Source organism: Mus caroli, chromosome 15, assembly GCF_900094665.2.
Source record: "Mus caroli chromosome 15, CAROLI_EIJ_v1.1, whole genome shotgun sequence".
Taxonomy (NCBI): Eukaryota; Metazoa; Chordata; class Mammalia; order Rodentia; family Muridae; genus Mus; species Mus caroli.
In genome coordinates, this window is record NC_034584.1 from 90,304,625 (window position 1) to 90,327,297 (window position 22,673).

Genomic DNA, 22,673 nt, shown 5'->3' on the forward strand with positions numbered 1-22,673 from the left:
TGTTTCGGCTAACAAAGGCACTTCCTCTTAGACAGGGAACGTCAGCCATAGGGACATTCAAGTAGAAAGGAATGCTCTTAAATACAGACAGGACAGGCGAATGCAACATTTCTTAGGTTTGCTTCCTAGCCAAAAAAAACCAAAAAACAAAAAAAAACTTTTAAAGCTATGTTCTATCGCACCAGTAGCTACTTAGCACTGCAAAGTTCTAGACTGAAAAGGAAGCCTTTAGGGTCACCTAACATCAAACCACACCTACCCAGATACACAGGCCAACCATACGGAGAACAGCCATTTTATTACCACCAATAATCTACGAGACTTTGATTGTGTCAGGACTTCTGACTTTGAAAGAGGTTTTTTTTTTTGTTGTTTTTTTGTTTTTTGTTTTTTTTTAATACTGGGCAAGATTTCAGTGAACAAAGTGTGCGTCCCTTCTCCATGATGCTATTCTGTATATCCTACAAGTTGCTTTTGTGGCCCACCTTTATTTATTTATGCAATTTATTTTTGTCTTTGAGCTGGTTTACAATCCTGTAACTTGTAGCAAACTGACGAGAGACAGAAACTTTTATTGCCCAGAGATAAGGAAATGAGTTCTGGTTGAGACATTAATATCCTTGACCTCCTTAAGAAGGACAGCCTTACATCAGTTACTTCCGTGTCTGCTCTTGAATTCTTTGAGCCTCCCACGGAGGCTTTGTGCTAAAATATCGAACCCAGAGCCTTGTAAATATTTAATGCTTCAAGTTCTTACAACATGGTCCCAGGCTTAGCCTCCAACTCGCCGTGTAGTCTAGACAGCCCTCCCCCTACCTCATTCTCGTGTGTACTACCACGTCCAACACTGTAAATCATCTTTAAACTTCCTGTTCCTTGGTTATTAAATGAGTTAAAGTTGGGAATGGTGGCTCATGACCCTGATCCCAGCACTCGGGAGGCTGATGTAAGAGGATTGCTATGAGTCTGAGGTCAACCTGGTCTACATAGTGAATTACAGGCCAGCCTGGGCTACAGAGACCCTGTCTTAAATAAATGCAAACAGCCAGACATGATTTTACATCCTGTCTCAAGTATACAGCTTGTATTTTATATGTGTGTGTGTGTGTTGCTTAAAGTCTTTGAGTTCTCTTTAGATGTGTTGTCATCATGATCTAGGATAATGTTCCTCTAAACTATCCCTCCTCTCCCTACCGTGAATTTGAGCAAGCGTTATTTTCCTCGTAGGTTCTAAAGAACACCTTTCTAGTACTGTTTGTGCTGTCCATGGTGGCCACTGTTTTTATGCCAATACCAATTTGGTTTTAGTGCTTGTACCTTTAAGATGAATTGATAATTTGGTCATTTTGGTATTATATTAAATCTAGCAAGCAGATCACAATTCAACTTGAATTAGTCTAGAATTTAAAGTAACCCGGGGTTTTTTGTTTTTTTAAAAAAGGTCCAGCTATTTGGACCCCATTCATCCTCTCCAGACTATGCAAGTGGAGCATCTTAACCTCTCCAGGGGGCAGCAGACAGGGCGGAGGTACAGTTTCCAAAGCCCAGTTTATTCTCCAGGGGTGGGTGGGACAGAACATCCCTAGCCCAAGGATATGTTACACACACACACACACACAGATTCACACACACATATACACAGTGACAGTGGGCAGGAGTCAGAGCTACCAAATTGGCTCACAGTCTATCTGTGTGTAAATTTTTCCCTGCTTGGCTTGACACTTTTCATTACTCACACCTTTGCCCTTGTGACTTCGACCAATTAAGACGTTTATGGTCTGTGGTGGCGGTTTATGGGGTGTGGTGGCACAGGCCATTAATCCCGGCACTCAGGAGGCAGAGGCAGGTAAATCTTTGTGAGTTCCAGGGCAGCTTTGGTCTAAACAGTGAATTCTAGGACAGCCACAGACATTGTCCCAAAGACACAAACACACAGAGACAACAAGGGAGGGTAATGGTATCAGCTTTATTCCTAAGGAAGCTTGGTTCAGGCACCCAGCTTGGACACCCACGGTCCTACTTCTACCTAGAGATCTGCATATACCATTGTGGCTCTGTAGGGTGGACTGTTGTTATCAGCAGGCCAGGGAGACATGGCCAGCCTCACACCTAGTTCAGGCTATCCTTGCAGTAACTATTCACAGAAAGAATTCGTGCATCTGACCCTGGCCTCTTTGCCTGCCCACCAAAACCTTAGGGTGTCAAGAGCAGATTATGGAAAGAAATGGCAAACTCAAAGGCTGGGAGATTTCTCCTCACAGGTTCTTCAAGAATCACAAGTGTCAGGAGGACTCCCTATTCTCTGGTTGCTACAATGTGTGCTACTGCAACAGGGCAGGGGATGGATACACTGTGTACAACCTACTGTGATTCTGAGGAATGGACAAATGTATTGCAGATCAAATGATAACATTAAAGACAAACAAACAAAATAACCTAGACAGGATATTGCTGTGTAGTCCAGGCTGGTCCACTTTGCATTCTCTTGTTTCAGCCTCCCAGGATACTGGATGACAGGCATGTACCACCAGGCTTAGCTAAAGTCTGGCTTACATGAGCTAGAATAGCTGCACGTGGACAAGGCTTCCCCCGGTCAATCTTTTTTTTTAAAGATTTATTTGTTTTTACTCATATGAGTACACTGTAGCTGTCTTCAGACACACCAGAAGAGTGCATGGGACCCCATGACAGATGGTTGTGAGCCACCATGTGGTTGCTGGGATTTGAACTCAGGACCTCTGGAAGAGCAGTCAGTACTCTTAACTGCTGAGCCATCTCTCCAGCCCTCCCCAGCCACTCTTAAAAGTATGAGGAGCCTTTTAGTACTGCTTCCTGGGGAATCATACGAGACTCAGAAGTACTTTAATTCACATTTTAATGTTTGAAAACTATGTTAACACTGCATTTATAGAACATAACTTCTTACATTTTTTTTTATTTATACCACACCCCAAAGGAAAAAAAATACCCAACTTTATGTGATGAACAGTGAACAGGCAGGTTTTGTTACCTGTGGTTCACTTTGGATGCCCACCCGAAATCACTTACAAGGCTTTTACATTAGTAAAATAGTGGTGTGCTACATGTACTGAGTCAGATGGGGATCTAAGACACACTGAACTCTAGAGACTGCACTGCGTACCGACGAGTATGATTCAAGTGTGTGGGGGAGGGGGGAAACAGACGAGACAGTCTAGGTTGGCATCAACACTAAAAGGCAGACATGCAAGACCTTCAAAAGCTTAAAAATAACACATGTTCTCCTTCAAATACGTGCTCATATTAATGTTCAGCTCTCCCCTCAAGGATCCCAAAGTTTGGGAAACAGCAATTCCATTTTGGAAAAACAAAACAAAACCAAACCCTCCCTAACTTTGGTTTTCACAAACTCTATGCAATAGCATCAACGTTAACTGTGAAAAAACATAATGCAGAGAAAAATTCTTATTTTGGGCATGTCTGTTTCTATATGACAATGATTTTTCCCCCTAAATCATTTTTATCTATAGCATTTAGACAACAGATAGTCGTACCAGCATAAGGAATCAGAGTAGATTTTCCCCAGACAGTTCTTTTTATTTCCCCCCAAACAATTAAGGTTTTAGACTCCAGATTTACATTGACAGAACTATGGGAAAGAGGGTAAAATACTTCTCCCTCCCAAACAAATCCACTAACATATCTGAGAATATGGATTTCTTATATGCAGAATACTAGCGACCTCTATTTCTGTGTGGATCAACACCTGCAAAAATATACAGCCTCCTATGTATTTACAACATATTTACATACAAAGGAAGGATTCCTAAAGTGAGCCTCTGCTGCATAGATTCTTCAAGTCTGTGTACAAATAGGCCCAGCGCTTTGTGGTTCTTCCTCGGGAATGTCTTAAAACACCTGCGTCCCTTGAAAAGCAGCTTTGTTCCCCACGGACCCACCCCTTCAGACTTAGCATTGCTTTCAGTCATTAACCACAACCCCACCTGAACCCCCAAGTCTTTTAGTATTACCAGCAATTCACTGCGTTTTAGAGGACTACTGTTTCAGAAGGAGTCTCAGACCTGCGGTCCTGAGAGAGAAACATTGTAACATTGCAAACTATGAGTACCCGGATGCTCCCTTGAATAGGCAGTACCATTCTCAAAGCCTCGCCCGTTCTAATCCGACTAACGGAGGCTCTGCTCTCAAGTATAAACCACACAGACGATCACACCTCTGCCCTAGTCTAACTAACGATGTCGCCTCACACTGTGCTCCCAAGACAGACCAGGCTCGGCTCCCCTCGCAGCTCCCTCAGCAGTGCAGACCTGGGACTAGAACACACTGAGTATCAATATTTTCTATTTTGCAGCGCCGGGACTGAACTCTACCCCACCATCGACATGGTCCCCTGAAAACTCAGCAGTGCCCTTAGGACTGCATTTACAAAAGGCATTTTAAAAAATTTACCTACATTTTCTGAAAGCCTCAATTGGAATCTTCACAGCTGCAAGAAAATAAGACTAGTGCCTCGGGCTGGGTTCCCTAAAGTGCGAGCACCCCCAAGATCCACTCACACCCCTGCAGTGCATTTGCAGCAGGAAAGAACATAGGTAGTAGGGACTGCACACGACGCCCTCCCTTTCCTGAACCTGCACACACTGGCTAGGGTCCTTTCCTACCCTATACTGGGCTCTCATTCCTCACCCCGGGAACCAATCACCTTCCGAGGTTGGGCTGATGGGAGAAAGCTTAAGAGTGGTACCCAAGCTTGAAATCACCGGTCTCACCTGGAGGCTGGACCTGAGACTTGCCGAGGACAGCTTGATTTATCCACTGAGTCTGGTTGGGGCTGACAATTTGCTGGTTAAGTCTGTAGATGAGGTTCATGCTGCTGCCTTGAGGGTGCACAGTTCGAGAAGCACCAGCTTGAGGGCTTGAATTCTTGGCATAATTATTGTTATAGTGAGGCATCCCACCACAGACCTTAGTCCTCTGCAACCCACCCTGTGACGCCTTTATGTCCCTCAGCAGGGTCCGTAAGTACTCAGGAAGGAGGGAGAGCCTTTGTACTTTTTCACCTGATCACCAAGCAGTGAAGCCATGGTTACCAGCACGGGAGACAATGAGAGTGCCATGTGCTGGCCCCAAAGCTGGTACCTGGGAGAGCTATAAAGTTAAAACTGCAGGCAAGGAGGGGAACCCTAAGAACCCCTCTTCTTTGACCACCACCTACACTCAGGGTTTTGAACTTAGCCCCTCTAATCTTGGGGGGGGCTGTGCTACAGGCCACTGTGGTGGAGCCCCGACCCCACTACCCAGCAGGTGACCCGTGGCAGAGATGAACAGTCCGGATTCCACAACAGGCAGTGGGGGTATTCCTAGTGATTCCAACACACCCCACCTCCAGTCTATCTGGGAACTTGGCTCTTCCGCAGTCCTGTCAACTCCATTACACCCCACATTCTTTTCCAGCTGCCTGGGGGCCTAACCCCCACATCTAATCCAACGAAGAAAAATCCATTCCGGGTTACAGAGCTTTGGAATATGGGCTCCCTGTGACCAGGTCTAGTCCAGGCCTAAAAGAGTAGGTTTTCCTACCCGCACACGCTCTGCAAACTCTACTTCTAACAAGCAACACTAATCTATGAATCTACAGTATTCTGTGTCATAAGAACCAGAGACCAGTTCTAAACCCAAAGGATGAAGCTGGCCCTGGGTCAACAGTGTGGAGAGCCTGTGTGCTGAAGGAAAGAAAACTCGGTTTCCCTCGGCGAAGGCCTGCTACGCTTGAGTCTACTAATTTGTTACATTTGACTGTGCTGTTGAGTGCTACTTCGCATCGGTGATACAGGTAATGTTTTGGCTGCCAGTTATTCTGAACGAGAGCGAGAACAGTCCACTCTACAGTGAATACCACAGAAACTATGGAATTACTCGGTGGTCCCTAACAAATGACAGTAAGATCCCTTATATTCAAACAAACTCAGGTACACAAAGAGGGTTTAAAAAAAAAAAAGAAACCCACACATCACAGAGATCAACAACAACGTGCTTCCTGCAAATAAATATGCAGCAAATAATACATTAGTTTTACCAACACAAAATCCAGAGGTCCAAACAGACAAACAAACAAAAATCGCAACATATCCCAGAGTTAGTGCGTTTTTGGATTCACTTTGTAAATGTAAAACTGAACGGTTACAGGATAAGGGGGACACCAGCAAGGGGGGGGTGCAGCTTGCAAACTAAACTGATGTATTTTTTTTAAACAGTGCAAACAGAGCTACAAAGGTTGTCATTTCCCGTGATATGGGAAGCGTTAGGGCAAAGGGTAGAGGCGGCTGTGGGTTTTACCCTTTTTCCTGTCTAGGACCTGTGGTCAGCTGCCTGAACTCGAGGAGGACAGAACTCTGGAGCAGTACGAGAACAAATGAAGCAATGCAGAAAACAGATTTTCTTTCTTCCCCAGGAGCATGGTGGCAGGCACTCTGATGCCTAACCCTGTCTGCGGGACTTCAGTGTGGTAAGGGACATCTCTGCGTGACTCTCGTGAGATTCCTGGAAAACCTCTGGGGGATGTCAGACAGGAGGAATAGCGTCTATCGCTAAGTGTCTGGGCCTCCTCTGTTAGCTTCTACTCACCCCCAGATGAGAAATCTCTGCTCAGTGCGTATTTGGATCTGAGATTTTCAACCAGGATACAACTGGCTGCAATTCAAGCCGTTTGCAGAGAGCGGTCACCGTGTGTGCGCCTCACCTACTGTAGTTTAGCTATGGGCAGCCACAGGTATCCCCATCATTATGGCATGCTGAGCTGCCATCTCTGAAACAGTTTTCAGTCTCCATGAAGTTTCCCCTCTGCTCCCCTTAGGAGGGACTAGCGAGAGGATTGGCAACTCTGCCCTCTTGCCTGGGTCACATGGGACAGGCATAATGAGACAAAAGGGGGGAAAATCACAGACAGGAAGGGCTCTCCTGCCGTCCCCAGCTGAGGCAAGCGGGGACACACAGTGACTTCAGCGGTCCTCTCTCGGAAGAGACTTACTTTCAGGACTGGATGGAGAGTTGATGGAGACTAGAAATGAGGCTTATTTAAGGTACAAAATCTCCTATTTGTAGTAACCTAGATTTATAGATATAAAACAAGTCTTTCAAAGACTCCATTAAAGTAAGGTACCCAGTATAAAACAGGCTGACCTATCCCAGGCCGTCCTTAGGTACATGTTCATCTCTGTTGCAGAAAGCTGGTGGACATGACTCGATGCTGCCGGGCTTATAAACTAACAAATCATTTCCCCCTTCAACAATACGGGTGGTGGGCTGAAGGTGGTCTGGCTAAGGAGTACGTCCTTAGGCATTTGGGCAGTCTCATTTGTCATCATGGGGACCAAGGGACCTCAGGCAGGTGACTCAGCCTAGAGTAACTGTGACGCCAGATGCCAAGGGGGAAACAAACCATCATTCCTGAGATCTCCGGAGTGTGTGTTTTAATATATAATTAATATATATACAGAGGCGCCGTGCCCAAGCCTCCCAGGGAATCGCTCCCCGTGGGAGCAGGATGGAGTACCAGCAGCCCTCGGACAGTCCATGTCGGGTGATCAGAGCTGCCTCAAATATTGGGCATGCTCAGATGCAGCCATGGCACGCAACCTGTCTCTCAAAAGGATTATCCCTGTGTGCTATGTTAACCAAAATAGGCAAATTATTTATGAAACCTTTTTTTTTCTGAAACCTTATTTTTTTTTCTGTAAAGCAAAATAAATATATACAATTCAAGATTATTTTCTCTTCTTCTAAAAAGATACAGACAGCGTGAGCGGAGCGTCAGTTAAGAAAACGATTTCAGGAGCTGGGTATCTAACAAGTGAAGACAACTGTTGATCGTGTTTCCAAAGTTCTGAGAGGGAGAGAGAGAGAAGCCACAACAGTGAGGAGACGGGAGGAGAACTGTGGGAAGGGCTGGACAAGATGGCGGCACGAAATCTGGAGAAGCAGAAATCCACGGTCCCAAAGTGTAGGTCCCGAGAGGACGTGGGTCCTTCTAGAAGCAGTGAGTCTCTGTGTGGCAACCCGAGAGGAACCCTGTGCGTTTCTGTTTCTGTAAACTTGCAAAAGAAGTGGCGGAGGGCTGCTGAAGGGGGCTGGATGGGTGTGGGCGGATGCTGGGTGTGGCTGCTGGCTTCAGTGGCCTTCGTCGGTGCTGGAGGAGCAAGCCCAGTCGTAGATGACCAGAGGGATGCTGATCAAGGAGAACAACACCCCTAGGCCCAAGAAAAGGGCCGCCTGCAGCAAGGAGACATGGGTTATTTCCAACATGGCCGACATCATCCTACCCCCACCCCGGCGCGCGCGCACCCGGGAAGAATTGAAACCTCCACTCTCCTCCATAGCTCCATAGTGTTATTTGGTATTTGAAGTTCGTTATGATCGTGGCTGAACTTTCAAGACTCTCTTCCTAAAACTGGGTGCATGTCATCCCGCACAAGGGGCAGACAGCACGCAGATCTGGTACTGTACCTCCTGCTCTTGACTTGTGGGTCACCTCGGGTGTCTGCATGCTACAAATGCCTGGGTCTCCTTAGGAGCTCCTCTCTGCAAAGGTCACAACCTAATAAGCTGGGTGTGGTGGTGCGAGCCTTTAATTTTGGCATTTGGCAGGCGAAGACAGGCAGATCCCTGTGAGTTCCAGACCAGCCTGGTCTATATGGGAGTTCCAAGCCAGCCATGGTTAGAGTTACAGAGTATGAATGACCCTGTCTCAAAAAAATAAAAAACAAAAACCAAAAAAACCCAGCAACTCACAAAAGCTTTGGGAGACCTAGCCAGCTCCTTTTGTTAGCCATTACCCATCAATCCACATCATCACAGAGAAACCAACATCTCTGCTTGTAAAAGTGAAGTACATGTTGATCTGATCTCAGGGTATTGGCAGCAGGGCAAAACTAAGTGATTGGAAAGAAAGGTCGATGAGGGTCACACGTGGATCAGTCAGTCCAGCACCTGGGGGACATTAGCGTGCACACCCACTTCAACTTGATTACGCTTCCCACAAACTTTGAGGGCTGGGGCTAGGGGGACTCATGAGAGCCAGGGGCTTAACTGGAAACTGGAAGGGAGCCAGAACTAAGGAAACAGTGGCCAATGGTGTGGCTGGTTGGTCTAACACGCCATAGTCCTGGTCAAGAAGAGCTCCTGTCTGGTGCTCTTTGGGAGACCCAGTTTTATTATAGGAGGGGCTGGATAAGCCTACAGAAGTCGCGGGCAATAGGCCTCCACTATCTGTAGCTTCGGTGGTAGTTGGGGAATGTCCTGCCCTGGGACCTGTTTCTCATGGCTTGAAGGATGATTGCCTCGGGGAACTAAGGTTCTACCAGCATTAGTGATCCCTTCCCAAGTGCACAGTGAACATCTGTCCTGCTTGCTCCTCTGCTCTGGCTCCAGAGACTAAGGTGACATGTGTGTCATGTGACGACAGTGCCTACATTATCTGGGAGGCAGCTGAGAAGCCTTCTCCTCAGCCAAACAAAATGGTTCTCCAGACCAGACCGAGCCACTTTATCCCCATCCCCTCACTGTGCAAGCATACCTAACCTTCAAGATGCCCGTGAACTGCAGCAGATCCACAAACAATCCCAAGATAGAAAGGCGGTTCTGAATCCAGATCTGCTTGTTCCAGATCATAAAAAAAACGCACTGCCTGTGTCCTGGGTTGTGTTAGGGAGCCAGATGGTGAGAAATCACTTCCTATCTTGCTAAAGACAAGGCACTGTTCTACAGAGACACAGGAGGGTAAACACTCATTCTCCTAGCCGTCCCCTGGGTGAGAACACAGGCAAAGGCCCAGTCAGAGCAACACTGGAAAAGCTCTGGGAGGAATGGGAAGGGTTCTGACCTGAAGCTTTGGGTCTCCCAAGGGGAGGCGGTTTACTTGCACCTTTAGATGGGAAACTAATCCAGAAAAAATTAAGAGTGGTCTGGCAAGAGACATACCCAAATTCTTTGAGTGCCTTTATCTCCGTCCTGGTTCGTGATTTTTAAATAAAGAGACGAAGGAAGAATGAAAATGAGCATATTAGCAGACGTGACTCCTGTAAATGAAGAAAACAGTTGTTCAGGGCCATTATTGGAGAGCGTGAACCAAAGAGCTTCAGGACGCTGTAAAAGGATCGTACAAGCCATACCTACGACTCCAAAAATATCCTTCATGGAGGGGATGAAGATCACCAACAGGTTGATAATGATCAAGAGTATGATGGTCACCAAGACATGGCGGCACAGGTGGAACTTTGTCTTCTTGGCCAGCTCAAATAACGAGGATCGAACCTGCAGCCAAAGCAGAGATTCCAGACGGCGGGTTGACCTCCACCCTCAGAAGAAACCCATTTACTGGTGCATGGAATTTCTCAAGTACATTCTTAATGCTCGGCAACCCCTTACTAGTTTGAAGTTATGGGGCCTTGGCCCCAAGCCTTAAGAAATAGTAAGTTTCCCTTCGGGTTGGGTGATTTCCACTGGAGTGGTCTCTATGGAAAGGTAGGACTGAGTACTCTTGTAAAAACAGAAGAGTGGAAGATCAGAATGCAGACCCAGTCTCTAGAAGCCACACTAACTCAAGGATCCCACCTGCTGTCTAAGAGGATAGAGGGTGGGACTGAGACAAGTGTTGATGACCAGAAAAGCTACCTGTGGCAGGCTTTTTCTCTCAAGAGGATCCTGAAGTCAGAGAGAACACCCGAAGCCCGTGCTTCCCCTATCACTGGAAGGCCCTTTACTTACCGTGAAAAACAGCACAGGCACGGTGAGGATGACGGCCACGATGACGGCCAGCCGCACGGTTAGGATAAGAATGTCGCCTGTGCTCTGGTACTTGTGAAGGAGATCTGACTGCACCTTTTCTGAAACGAGAGCGATTCAGCGGGGGTTTTTAAGGAGACCCTCAAATTGCCATTCACCTAAATAAGCAAGACTCTATAAATAGAGCCAGGAAGGTATGCTGACTGGTTTTGTGTCGACTTGACACAAACTAGAGTCATCAGAGAGGAAGGAGCCTCCCGGAGATCCAGCTGTAAGGCATTTTCTCAATTAGTGTTCAGTGGGGGAGGGCGGGTGGGGCCATCCCTGGGTTGGTGGCCTTGGGTTCTATAAGAAAGCAAGCTGAGCAAGCCATGAGGAGCAAGCCAGTAAACAGCACCCCTCCATGGTATCTGCATCAGCTTCTGCCTCCAGGTTCCTGCCCTGCTTGAGTTCCTGCCCTGACTTCCTTTGGTGATGAACTGCAATGTGGAAGTGTAAGCTGGATTAACAAACCCTTTCCTTCCCAACTTGCTTTTGGTCATGGTGTTTCGTCGCAGCAATAGAAACCCTGACTAAGATAGAAGGCAAGGTTTTGAAGGTTTTGAACAATCTGTAAATTCAAAGAAGTGTCCATAGGAGCCATGTGCTATCAGCTAAATAGGATCTGAAGTTCCCAATAGAAGAAGCTGTCTAGAGTGGGAAGCTTTGTTTGTATAAATGAACACGTATGGGGCAGCATGGGGTCCTTCCTATCTGCCTTTCCACACTGTAAGCTCATACCAAATAATGTCAGACTCTCTGTGGGAACCATGGGCCACAGAACCCTCTTTCCTTCCAACCTGCTCCTCCTTCTACCTCTACTTTGGGAAGTCAAACAGCAGGCACGCTAGCTCAGCCGCCATCAGAAGAGAACTCTTTCGGTTTGTGTCCAGTTCTCCCACGGATACATTAGTATCTGAACGGACTTGCTTTTCCTTCAACTCACAACTATACAATGTGTCATTTCAAAGGCAGTGCAGTGCATACCCGGAGGGAAGCCTGAGAAGGGAGTGAGAATGCTCACTCCTGAGGAGTCACTACCCACCCCTCACGACTCTCCTACAGAGTTTCTCACTGCCACAGTCTCAAGGTTGTGGGCAAGAAAATCAGATTGCGATCACTGCCTCTCCCCTGCCCCATCATGATGCCATTGGCTTCCGAAAAAGGACTGGAGGATATAGTAAAAAAAAATCTCATTAGATCGAATTTTTCTTTACTCAAAATGCATTAGCCACCTATAAATAGCTGGGATTCCCCCTCTAAGCATATAAAAGGACCAAGGTTCTGCTACCGTTGAAAACCTGTACTCATAACTTGAACAAGGTCACTCAGGCCGCAGATGCTAGCTCTCTCTTCTACCCTCCCCATTCAGCCCTGGGATACAGGGAACCCCAGGAAAGGTGATGGTTACCAACTCATTTGGCAGTGCTATCCAGACGCTCCTGAGATCAATGACCTTCTCCAGGCTAAAGGAACCTGTAAACCTGTTTAAATTTTAGATTACTCCATGGTGAGGGGTGAGGCCTAAAGAAGCATTCGGTAGAAAGGATAGTAGAATCTATTTAAATAGCTCTCAAAACTACAGGGCCGTGGGTGAGAAGCCCCTGGCAGGAAAGACTAGCCTCCATCCTGACTGGGCCTGAGGCACAAACGGGAAGCGCTTTCTCTCTCAACTTTCGCTTCTTCCTTATGTCATCGCTTCGCTTCCCTGCGGGGCACCGAGTTCCGGCGAACAATTAGGCGCTTTATTTTTAATTAACGTTGATTGTCATGAGTGTGGGCCCCGCTCTTTCTCACTTTCAGCGTGTCTCACTCTCTCTCTTTTCTATTAATGGAGTCTGACCCAGTTTGCAGTGTCAAGTAGGAAAAGCCTTCTCTGATGTCGTTTTAAATTTCCCTAAGATGGCATGCTTCTAAAATGCAATTTCTCTGAAGAACAAAGCTCCAGAGGGGGGAGAAAAACATTTCTATCATTTTCAGTAATCATATTCTGCTATACAGCTTGAATGGACATGGAAGGAACCATTGTCATTTGCTATAAGGAAAAACAAAACACAAAAACCAGAACAGAAAACACGGATCTTTTGTTTACTCTTTGGCTTCAATGGAAAGTTACTTCAGTGTTGCGTTTTCCTGTTGTTCTTAAGTACAGATAGGTATGGCCAGCGGAAGTAACTTACCATAAAACGTCAAGTACCCAAAGATGGCCGTCAGGAAGTACATGACAAACATAGCAAAGAAGGAGATGTTGGAAACCATCTGCATCTTCTTCTGTGACCGGCTAAAAACAAAGACAAAAGAATTTTTAAAAATTATATTGCTGACTTACAAGCGTCAGGGTCACCATTGAACCAGAGAGTAGCTTCGCTCAGGCTAATGCATCCCCTGACCAGCTGACCCCCTGCAGTGATGTGGCTTAGAGTCATTCTTTAATAACAACCGGGTACTGTGAGGCAGAGCCAGCTGGGGAGTACTCCTGAGTGCCCTTCCAGGTGCTTTTAAAAGCGTATCATGTGCTCATCTGAAAGGTGGAGAGTTTTAAGAAGATATTTGTGCTTTGGTTTCCCTTGGCGACCATGCACATGGAAATCCAAATGTTCTTCTCCTAGCCCGAGAGGTGAGTGACTGGGTTCTGGTTTGGCTTAGCCTCAGGTACACGTGGGCTGTCTCCAAGCATTCAAGAGCTCTCGGCTAAAAGGGTGTCGGGCTCCCAGCTCCCAGGTCAGGCTTAGCCTGGGGTTGAGATGACCCTTCAAGCTGAGCTACCAAACAAAGAATGTCCAGCCTGTGTCGCTTTATACCAGCCACAGCATCCCGTTAGGCTGTCAGATAACAAAGGTGTCATGGGGAGAAACAGGAACACTGGGAAGGACCCGGTAAAAGGGGGTCACAAATGAAATATTCACTACCCACTAAAAAAAAATTATACCCACACACAATGAATAAAAGAATATACTTATTAAAGTGTAGGACCATACGGGAAGAACAAGGTGTGTGTACATAGATGTAGGCCCTTCAATTTAGCCATGTATCCATTAACTAGGAGAGTCAAAAACACTCAAGAAGAAACCCTGCCAAGTGCTAAGGGACATCTCACACTGGGAATGGGAGCCATTGCGCACATGCACGCACACACCACACACACACCCATACCCACACCCACACGACTAGTTAATTAACTAAGGACACATAGCTTATTACTTTCTTAATTTATAGCCAACGATATTACTCCCCATTCCGGAGCTTCCTTAACACAGGGCTTGCTCAAGACCGGCAGGACAGCAGTGGACATTGAAACTGAATGATGCGTCTCTGTTCATCGTCACACGAAACCTGCCCATAGGTCGGAGGGGGGGGACAATGAACTGGGTATAAAAGCGCAGTGAGTCTTACTCTTTGAGCTCGCTGTAGATTGGCAGGACGGACGGGTGGCAGACAAAAGCGAAGGCGATGGTTGGTAAAGCATACACCGTCTAGAGGAAGGAAAAAGAACACACTCAGGAGAGATACCTTTGACCACAAAGATCACGCTGCTGTCTTAGGTCTGACTTATTATCAGCCTGCTCCTCAGAATCCTGGGATTATGTGAGGATTAAGAGGATTACGGTCTCCAGATATGAGCCGAAATTCTCAGAAGGCTTATCCAGCAGAGACACAGGGCTCTTCTGATCAAGGGACACAGACCCGGCTCCCACGGTGAGTGTCGCATACCCCAGAACACTATGTTGATGCTGTACTAGTCCGGTACGTGGGTCCCCAATGCACTATTAGAGGACAGGGCACTGCTACTCTGACATCCTTCAAGAATTGACCTGATTTGTTTAACGCACACTTAAAAGACGGTATGTAAACCGGGAGGTGGTGGTGCACACCTTTAATCCCAGCCAGCAAGAGGGAAGCAGAGGCAGGCAGATCTCCGAGTTCAAGCCTAGCCTAGTCTACATAGTGAGACCCTGTTTTGAAACCAACAAAAAATGGTATCTAAAAAAATAAAATAGTAGAGAGTTCTCTACTTTGGCTATATTTTTAGAGTAAAGAAAGAAAATTTTCTTGGAAGAGATTTTTTTTTAAACACCCAGCTTCTAATACCAAAACCAAACCAAACCAAACCCCTAAAACTAAACAAACAAAAAACAAAACAAAAATAAAATAAAACCTGAGGGACAGTAATTAATAACATGTCTTGTGATATAACTGTCCCAAACACCTTCCAACAGGAACCTGTGACAGGAAAATGGGACCTTCATTTTCACAGCCACTGGAAGGCCCCCTGAGGGTTCCAACCCAAGTCTGACTGACTACAGAGGTGGCTACAGTCTTCTAGGCTGCCAACCAAACCACAATAGTACAAAGGTTTCTAAGTACCCAATGCAGTGTTCCCTCTACAACCTCCCCACAGCAGCAGAGGGCTGAGGATGGGACTAGCCAAAGCACCCCTGCCAGCCCGCCACACAGGAGGGGAGGGAAGGGGACAATCACCTGGAGGGATTGTTAGGAGAAAGCAAGGGTAAAGGGTGTGACTGGGCGCACGTGTGTGCAGCGGAGTAGTGGGTTTCTCAAAGGTGTAGGAACATGCATCTTAAACAGGTGGTCACAACAAGCACAAGACACATTGCTCACCCTTAACAAAAATGCTTACCTTTGAGTTGAAGGTGACATACTTTGGTGTGCACGCGTCGGTCACATTAGCACTGACTGTCGAGTTCTGCTCCACATTCATGCAAGGAGTCTGAAATTTCTTGTAGATGACCTGGTATTGAGAGACGCGGGAGAATCAACGGAGACTGTATTAAAAGCCAAGACACGAACAACTGCCCCAGGGCCTCCGACAATGTCAGAACCCGCAGCGAGCGCTTTCTCCGGAACTTACCACTATCAGGAAAAACACCATGCAGCTCAGGGAAAACCCACTCGTGTAGCCAAGATACCCTTAAAAAAAAATAAAAATAGCAATTATTTTCTTGACTTCATTTCTTGTAGGCACTACTTCAAGCAGAGTCTGGGATGCCAATGTGCCCACGAGTCCATGTGAAAGCAAGATGCTAGCACTTGATAGTGCTAGCTCACTTGGCAAAATCATAAGGATCAGGATGGTAGGGCTTACTTAGCATTTTGGTTCCAGGAATACCTGGCCTATTTCCAGGACACAGATCTTAAAATCTAGGGAAAGGGGGCCTCCGGCTATGGCCCTCAGCCTCCATATTGGTGCACCCTAATTCCAAACCCATTTACCCCTTGGTCTTCAACACAGCTCATTCTTGTGCACTGTGGGAATCCCGAATGGTACTGATAAGCTCCTCTCTTAAGGAGAGGCCAACACAAGAGCTTCTGGGGACAGCAGAGCAGTGGTTCTCAACCTTCCTAATGCTGCAACCCTTTATCACAGTTCCTCATGTTGTGGTGACCCCCTCCCCCAACCATAACATTATTTTCATTGCTACTTTGTAATTATAATTTTGCTACGGTTATGTATGAATCACATTGTAAATATATGATCTGCAGGATGTCTGATATGTTACTCTTGTGAAAGGGTCATTTGACCTCCTAAAGGGGGCCATGACCCACAGGTTGAGAAGGGCTGAAATAGGGCATTTGAGCATCTTATGCCTCTCGGAATGCCTGGAAAAGGTGGTCACCTCAACCTCCATAATGGCACATGGCCTCCCAGGACCTGCATTATTCTCAGCCCTGGGGAAGGACTGTTCCCTTACCATAACCAGAGGGGCAGACTCGCCTACAAAAACCCAGAGCAGAGGGATAAGGAGTTAAGAAAAACCTACTGGTAAACTTCATAGGCACTGTGCAAGCGACTGACACATCTTAGCTAACCCAGGATAAAAACGAACAAACAAACAAACAACCCCCAAACCTCGTAACTATATTTGGAAGAAATTGAATACACAATTTGCCTGAAATTAGCCCAGATTTTAAAAATGCAACTCAGAGCCTTCAGACAGATGGGATCCTGCCTTCATTATGCACTGTATGAAATTCCCAAAGCCCCAGCACTCTTGTCTCCAAATATAAGCACAAAAACAAATGTCAAAATCAAATGCATGACTTGGAGATTGTCTGTCTTTTTTTTTTTTTTTTAAATCTTTAAAACTTTCCCTTTGATGGGCGAAGCCACTAAGCCTGGCTATTCTCTAAACAGAAAAGTGACTCCTAACAGTTCTGTTTTGTCTCGATTATCAGATTTGAATTCTCTAAGTATAAATGACCAGAATATTTAAAACCACAAGCCAGCAAAAGCTAGAAGTCCTTGAGTTGAAGACATAGGGAGACCCCGTTCTGAATTCACAGTAAGTAGCGATGTAACTCAGCGGTAGACCATTTGGGTAGCACGCATCAGGCATTGAGTTTGATCCCCAATACCACAAGACAAATAGCAAAACACAACACGACACAACACATCTTAGCAGGAGATTTTCATTTTCTGGGCTTTTCTTACAGAAGACTGTAAGTTGTGCTACTGAAAATGCTACAGGGTCTACTCTGGTTCCAGGGCCTCCTCTTCCCCGCTCCAGCTCAGTGAAAAGGCTTCTCAGAGAGCGGCACCATGCTCTTAATCTCATGTTGACACTTCCAGTCTATGGTCCACTTCCTCTATCCTAATGAACGCAAGCAAAGCTGCCCATTTTCCTCTTCCGACTCGTCGGGGACTGGACAGCCCATGACAAAGGCCAGATCTTTCTTTGCTCACCCAGGTTCTTCAAGAGACACAACGGAAGGATTATGCCAAAGGTCACCATCACCACCAACACGCGGCCATCAACGTACCAGGCTCTGGAAGGCAGGGAACGGCTAGGTTACGGTAATGACGTTGGTGGATCCCACCGGGACTTTACTAGTCGCCTCACTCCCATGTGACTGATGGAAGGGGCTCCCCGCTTCCCCCACTGGCTAAATGTAGCATTCCTATGAATTATTTATGAATCATGGCTTCAAAGCCAACTGCGCATGGGGCATTCTGTCAGGTTACAACTTGTCCTATCAATCATTTAAAGAGAAAATTCTTTCTGTTTTGTTTGTATGATAATGGCCAGAAAGGAGTCGACACAGGTAGGCCACCCTCTCTCCTAGATCCTTTGAATTTGACCTTGAATACAACAGGGGGCGGGGGTTTGGAGAGCTACAGCTTCTACAGTTTCCCTTGAAGGGAAATGGAGACAAGGCTGACAAGGACCCTTAAACAAGAGGGCAAAACATAATGTAGTGCCAAATGCTGCTGGCAGCGCTCCCTAGGGTGAGCTACATTTTTAATGATGTAAGTTCATCATTAGACTCTCCCAAACTGCCAGGAACTTTCTTTAAGAGAAGGTAGGTGTTTCTCTTCTCTGCATGCAGTACTGCTGGGTTCAAACATCCTATCTGTGCTCTCTTTCACAGCACACAGATATGGAGGGTCAGGCTCTACCATTTTCAGGTGATAGATGATTCCAGAGATACACACCTTCCTATCTTTCATTTATTTATATTTCCTCCCCACCTCAACCCCCCCAAAAGAAAAACAACAAACTTAGGGAAATTTTATTTCTAAAACTTTCATAAAACAAAATTTGGTCATCCTTCCCGCGGTCCTCAACCTTCTTAATGCTGTGCCCTTTAGCACAGTTCCTCATGTGTTGACCCCCAACTATAAAATTATTTCGTTGCTACTTCATAACTGTATTTTGCTATTGGTATGAATCATAATGTAATTATCTGATCGTGCGACCCCTGAGAACCAACGAAGCAATCAGTTAAGCTACGCCACACACCCGAAAAACGAGAAAAGAAAAGGCTCAGAAGCTTACGAAAACGCATCCTCCTCTCCCATGAGGGATTTTATGGCTGAAGGAAGTTCGTTTTTTACTATGAAGAGGTAGCTCAGCATCGCTGGAGGAGAAACAAGAACAAGTTTAGAAAGGCAACACCACAGCTCTTCTTACCAGGCAGCTGCTCCCAGGCCCACCTTCTGCGAGCCCAGGTGACGTCTGACCCTGCCTCTGCTCTACTGTCCACGCGCCACAGAAGCAACAAGGACACTCGCTGCTCGGATTGCGTTAAATCGCATGTGGACGCCCAGCCGCCAGCGCTAGAGAAGCCAATGATAACCGCACAGAGCCAAGTCACGCAAGGGAAGCCCGCTCTTCTTACCCCCAGTGTTCTGCAGAGAGGTGGCTCCGAAGATCACCAGCTTCCCCGTGGTGCCGAAGACTTGTTCTCCCAGCTTCTCATACACCATGCAGCCTGTTTGCAAATTGAGTTTGAGAGTCCACGAGATGACAAGGTTCTGAGAGTCAAGACAGCTAGGGCTACTCTTGACGTTACTCTGTGCCTGTCTCAAGCTCAAACCCTGGCACTGGCGGGGTTAAGCCACTGTCATTTTGAACCTTGACTCTAAATGTCACATGCTACCTATGTTTCTCCGTTGTCAAGCAGGTTTCAGAAATATTACAAGTAAAGATTAAGTCATACTGGGAGGCTTGGGGGAGTTCCCACGGTAGCTAATCTTATTCATGGATCTGGTATATGGTATTAAAGACCTGAACGGATTAGGCTAACAGAATTATCTTCTGCTAGAAGCAGGAAGCCCACCCATACGTTAACCCCAGCCCTCCTTCACCACAGGAGGATAGTAATGCCTTTATCAGGGAAGGTTCTTGCTTTAGCTGGCCATGGTTAACGCAGACAGTAGCAACGGGACGGGCCCAAGTGCTGAGAAAAAGTGACAGCGGAGAGCTTGCCCTCCAATAGGAAAGCTGCATCATATTACTTCCTCCTGGGCTCAGGAAATGTCAGGAAGAAAGGCTGGGAAGAGTGAAGAGCCAGAGGATAGCAGAGGTGCGGCAAGGTGTCGTCTCCTGTTCACAGCACAAAGGCTGATGAGCGCACCGGTCCTGTGCGGCGGTACAGGGCCCATGAAGACTTTAGGCTGGACAGGGGAGGACCCACGATGTCCCATGCTTCCCTGAGGGACTACTGGCAATGAATGGGTGTTGGGGGACAGGTCATTTCTTGAGTGGTGTAGCCACTAACAGCCCTTTCTCCAGTAAACAATCTCCCACTATGCATGAAACGAATTAAACTCAGTGGGCCACATACACAAAAGGGGGCTGGAGAGATGGCTCAGCGTTAAGAGCACTGACTGCTCTTCCAGAGGTCCTGAGTTCAAATCCCAGCGACCACATGATGGCTCACAACCATACGTAATGAGATGTGATGTCCTCTTCTGGTGTGTCTGAAGACAGCTACAATGTACTTACATTTAACAATAGATAAATCTTTAAAAAATAAATAAAAGTAAAAGGGGAGGACCTGGTGAGGAAGGAAGGAAGGTTCCAGTGGGAAGGGGAGGGGCAGAAAGAGGGAAAATGGTGCCCCCACAACTACTAAAATTCATTATATCAATGCACGAAATGGTCAAACACTTCTGCAAAATGTAACAGAAGTATCTTTGTGATATCCCTTTAATCCCTCCTGCTTTAAAAGTAACAGCAAACTTAGAACATCTACTAGTCACTACACAAGAATTTTCATCAAGTGTAAATATAGTTCAAAGACACAAAACTGACCAAAGAAAGGGGCAGAGAAATCTGCCTGAAGAGAATTTTGGCTGTAGCAAAATTCTCAAGTGGCCAACCAGCTCATTTAAATAAATAGTAAATTTCTAAACCAATCCACCAAAAATAAGTGAAAGAAAACGTTTATATTTCCTGATGGCAGCTCACAATTTCGAAAGGTTCACAAGAAGCGATTTGGGTCAGGCTATAATTAAACCTTGGCTTAGCCTCATGTGAGACTGGTGTTTAAGCTAGATAATGACTAGACCCTGAATTTATTACAGAACATTCCAGTCATCCGTATACAGCAGCTGGCCAAGGCGGCTTTAGCCAGTGTAAAAGTCAAACTCTTACAAACATAATCCAGTGTCCCAGGAATAGGAAATAAACACTTCAGGTGTTAACACTGCCCAGAGAACCTGACGTCTTTGGTAGCGAGCTCACTCCCACAATACCTTGGGAGTAACATTTTCTCATTGGAATATGCACAAAGAGAATAAAAGGTCTGTTTACTTAAGACCTTGGAGCCTACCGCAGAAAAACATTGCATCTTTGTTCAAGGTTTACAGAGGCCTAACGGAAGCAGCGGAGCCTTTAAAATAAGGTCATCTCAAACGAGAAAAACAGGTACACTGGAGAGCTCACTGCAAAATGGCACAACGGACATTGTCCTGAGCATCCCGCCTTCAACATCATCAAACATCTCAGCTTACCGGTTTCCTTGGAACAGATCAATAGTAGGTTTATTGAATATATAGACAGCAGTGTCACCGAAGTCAGAAGGATCCTATAGCAAAGACAATAAATCGAATTGTATTATCTAGTGAAAACATTTTGGAAGGGCAAAGGTCTCCTCCTGGTTAGCATCTAAAGGTAGCTGCCTGTTTAATTAAAATCCTCCCTAGAGCTCTCTTGCCTCTCTCTCTGGCTTCCTCTCTCCCCATTCTCTTCCCCTCTCTCTCCACGTGGTCATGGTCATGGCTGGCCTCTACTTCTCTTCTCCCTCTCTCTGTGCCTTTCTCTGCCTCTACTACCCTCTTAACTCCCCCTCCCCATGTCCTGAATAAACTCTACTCTATACTAAAAATAAAATAAAATAAAGTCCTCGCTAGAATTCTTCTATCGGATGAAATGTTCCCGGAATCTAAGCGAGTGTACCAGTCAGCACCTACGATGTAATTAAACACCCAGGCAGCTACACGAGGACATTTAGGTGGCGCGGCTGTAAGATCAGGTCATGAAAGAAAGGCTTTGTAGCCTAGGGCATGAATTCTGTCGGGTCACATCCGGGTGAGGAGGTGGCTTTGCAGACAGGGTGGCAGAACGAGATGTCGGTGGCCTCAAGTGAGTGATCGTGTGACTTCCGAAGAACTGCTTGGCTCTGATCCCTTGTGCACAGCCCAAAGGTACACCAGATGATGTGGCCTATCCCCCGGACGCTACTCCTCAGGCCGAGTATTGTGAATTGATTTGCTTTCTTTCTCTCTGCACCTGGTTCCTCTCACGTGTGGGGGCTTCCCACTATCGAGGACAACATGGGAACAGACCCACGTCTTTGTTTTAGTACACTGGGCTCATCAGCAGACCTCTCTCAAGAAATGGCAGTTTAAGGGTCGTGGGTGCGTACACAGATGATTTCTACAGTCCTTGGCTAAAACATAATAACTGAAAAACGAAATGCTTGTTAATTAAAAAAAGGAGAACTCTAGTCCACAAACAAAACCTCTGACTTCCTCACACAAGGAACAATGCCTTGCGTAAATTGGTCCCACTTTAGCCTCAGTGTAATTAAAAGCAGTTATTTTCTGGTGAGTGTTGAGAGGCACTTGGCACCTCAGGCGGTTGGTTCTCTGTGAGCTCAGGCTCCCAGACCTCCCCCACTGCACATCTGTGGGCCTACGGCTCTGGGGCCGGAGGCTGCCTCTTCTGGCCTCTCTCGTCTTCCCCACACAGGGCAGAATGGCTGCTATCCCTGATTCTGCAGCCCTGGTTCCCCTGCAAACTGCGCTACCTTGGAGAGATGGATAGGGGAGTTCATGGTCACCAGAACAGATGGACTCCAGAAACGGACCTGGAAACAGGAAGGCCAAGCTCCGCGGAGGCAAAGCAAACACCAGGAGAAAGAACAGTAAATCGGAACTCTAGAAGCCAAGCCATCCTGACCCAGGGAAACTGAGGCCCCTCATGATCACGGAGAAAGCGCATTCAGATTTATACTTATTTGGCAGAGGTCCCTGAGTGAGGAGGCCGATGAAAATGGGAAGTCCTTTGTGTTCTATTCTGATTGAGGGGCAGGAAGCTACTCAGAGC

The 22,673-nt window shown here is 46.5% G+C and overlaps 1 protein-coding gene across 3 annotated transcripts in view; it reads right to left on the reverse strand.

The window, feature by feature from the left end:
* Positions 1-2,861: 2,861 nt before the first annotated feature.
* Slc38a1 (solute carrier family 38 member 1) overlaps positions 2,862-22,673 on the reverse strand; it is a 71,818-nt gene continuing 52,006 nt past the window's right edge. For 2 of the 3 annotated variants that reach the window (XM_021183413.2, XM_021183411.2), the window contains exons 5-16: positions 21,077-21,150; positions 18,958-19,050; positions 18,615-18,696; positions 17,522-17,604; positions 15,689-15,747; positions 15,458-15,568; positions 14,212-14,291; positions 12,999-13,099; positions 10,762-10,880; positions 10,167-10,308; positions 9,976-10,073; positions 2,862-8,268 (exon numbers count right to left, since the gene is read on the reverse strand). In XM_021183413.2, coding sequence (XP_021039072.1) covers positions 8,167-8,268; positions 9,976-10,073; positions 10,167-10,308; positions 10,762-10,880; positions 12,999-13,099; positions 14,212-14,291; positions 15,458-15,568; positions 15,689-15,747; positions 17,522-17,604; positions 18,615-18,696; positions 18,958-19,050; positions 21,077-21,150 — 1,144 coding nt within the window. In that variant the 3' untranslated portion in view covers positions 2,862-8,166. The remainder of the gene's footprint in view (positions 8,269-9,975; positions 10,074-10,166; positions 10,309-10,761; positions 10,881-12,998; positions 13,100-14,211; positions 14,292-15,457; positions 15,569-15,688; positions 15,748-17,521; positions 17,605-18,614; positions 18,697-18,957; positions 19,051-21,076; positions 21,151-22,673) is intronic. The other variant, XM_021183412.2, reaches the window with a different exon arrangement.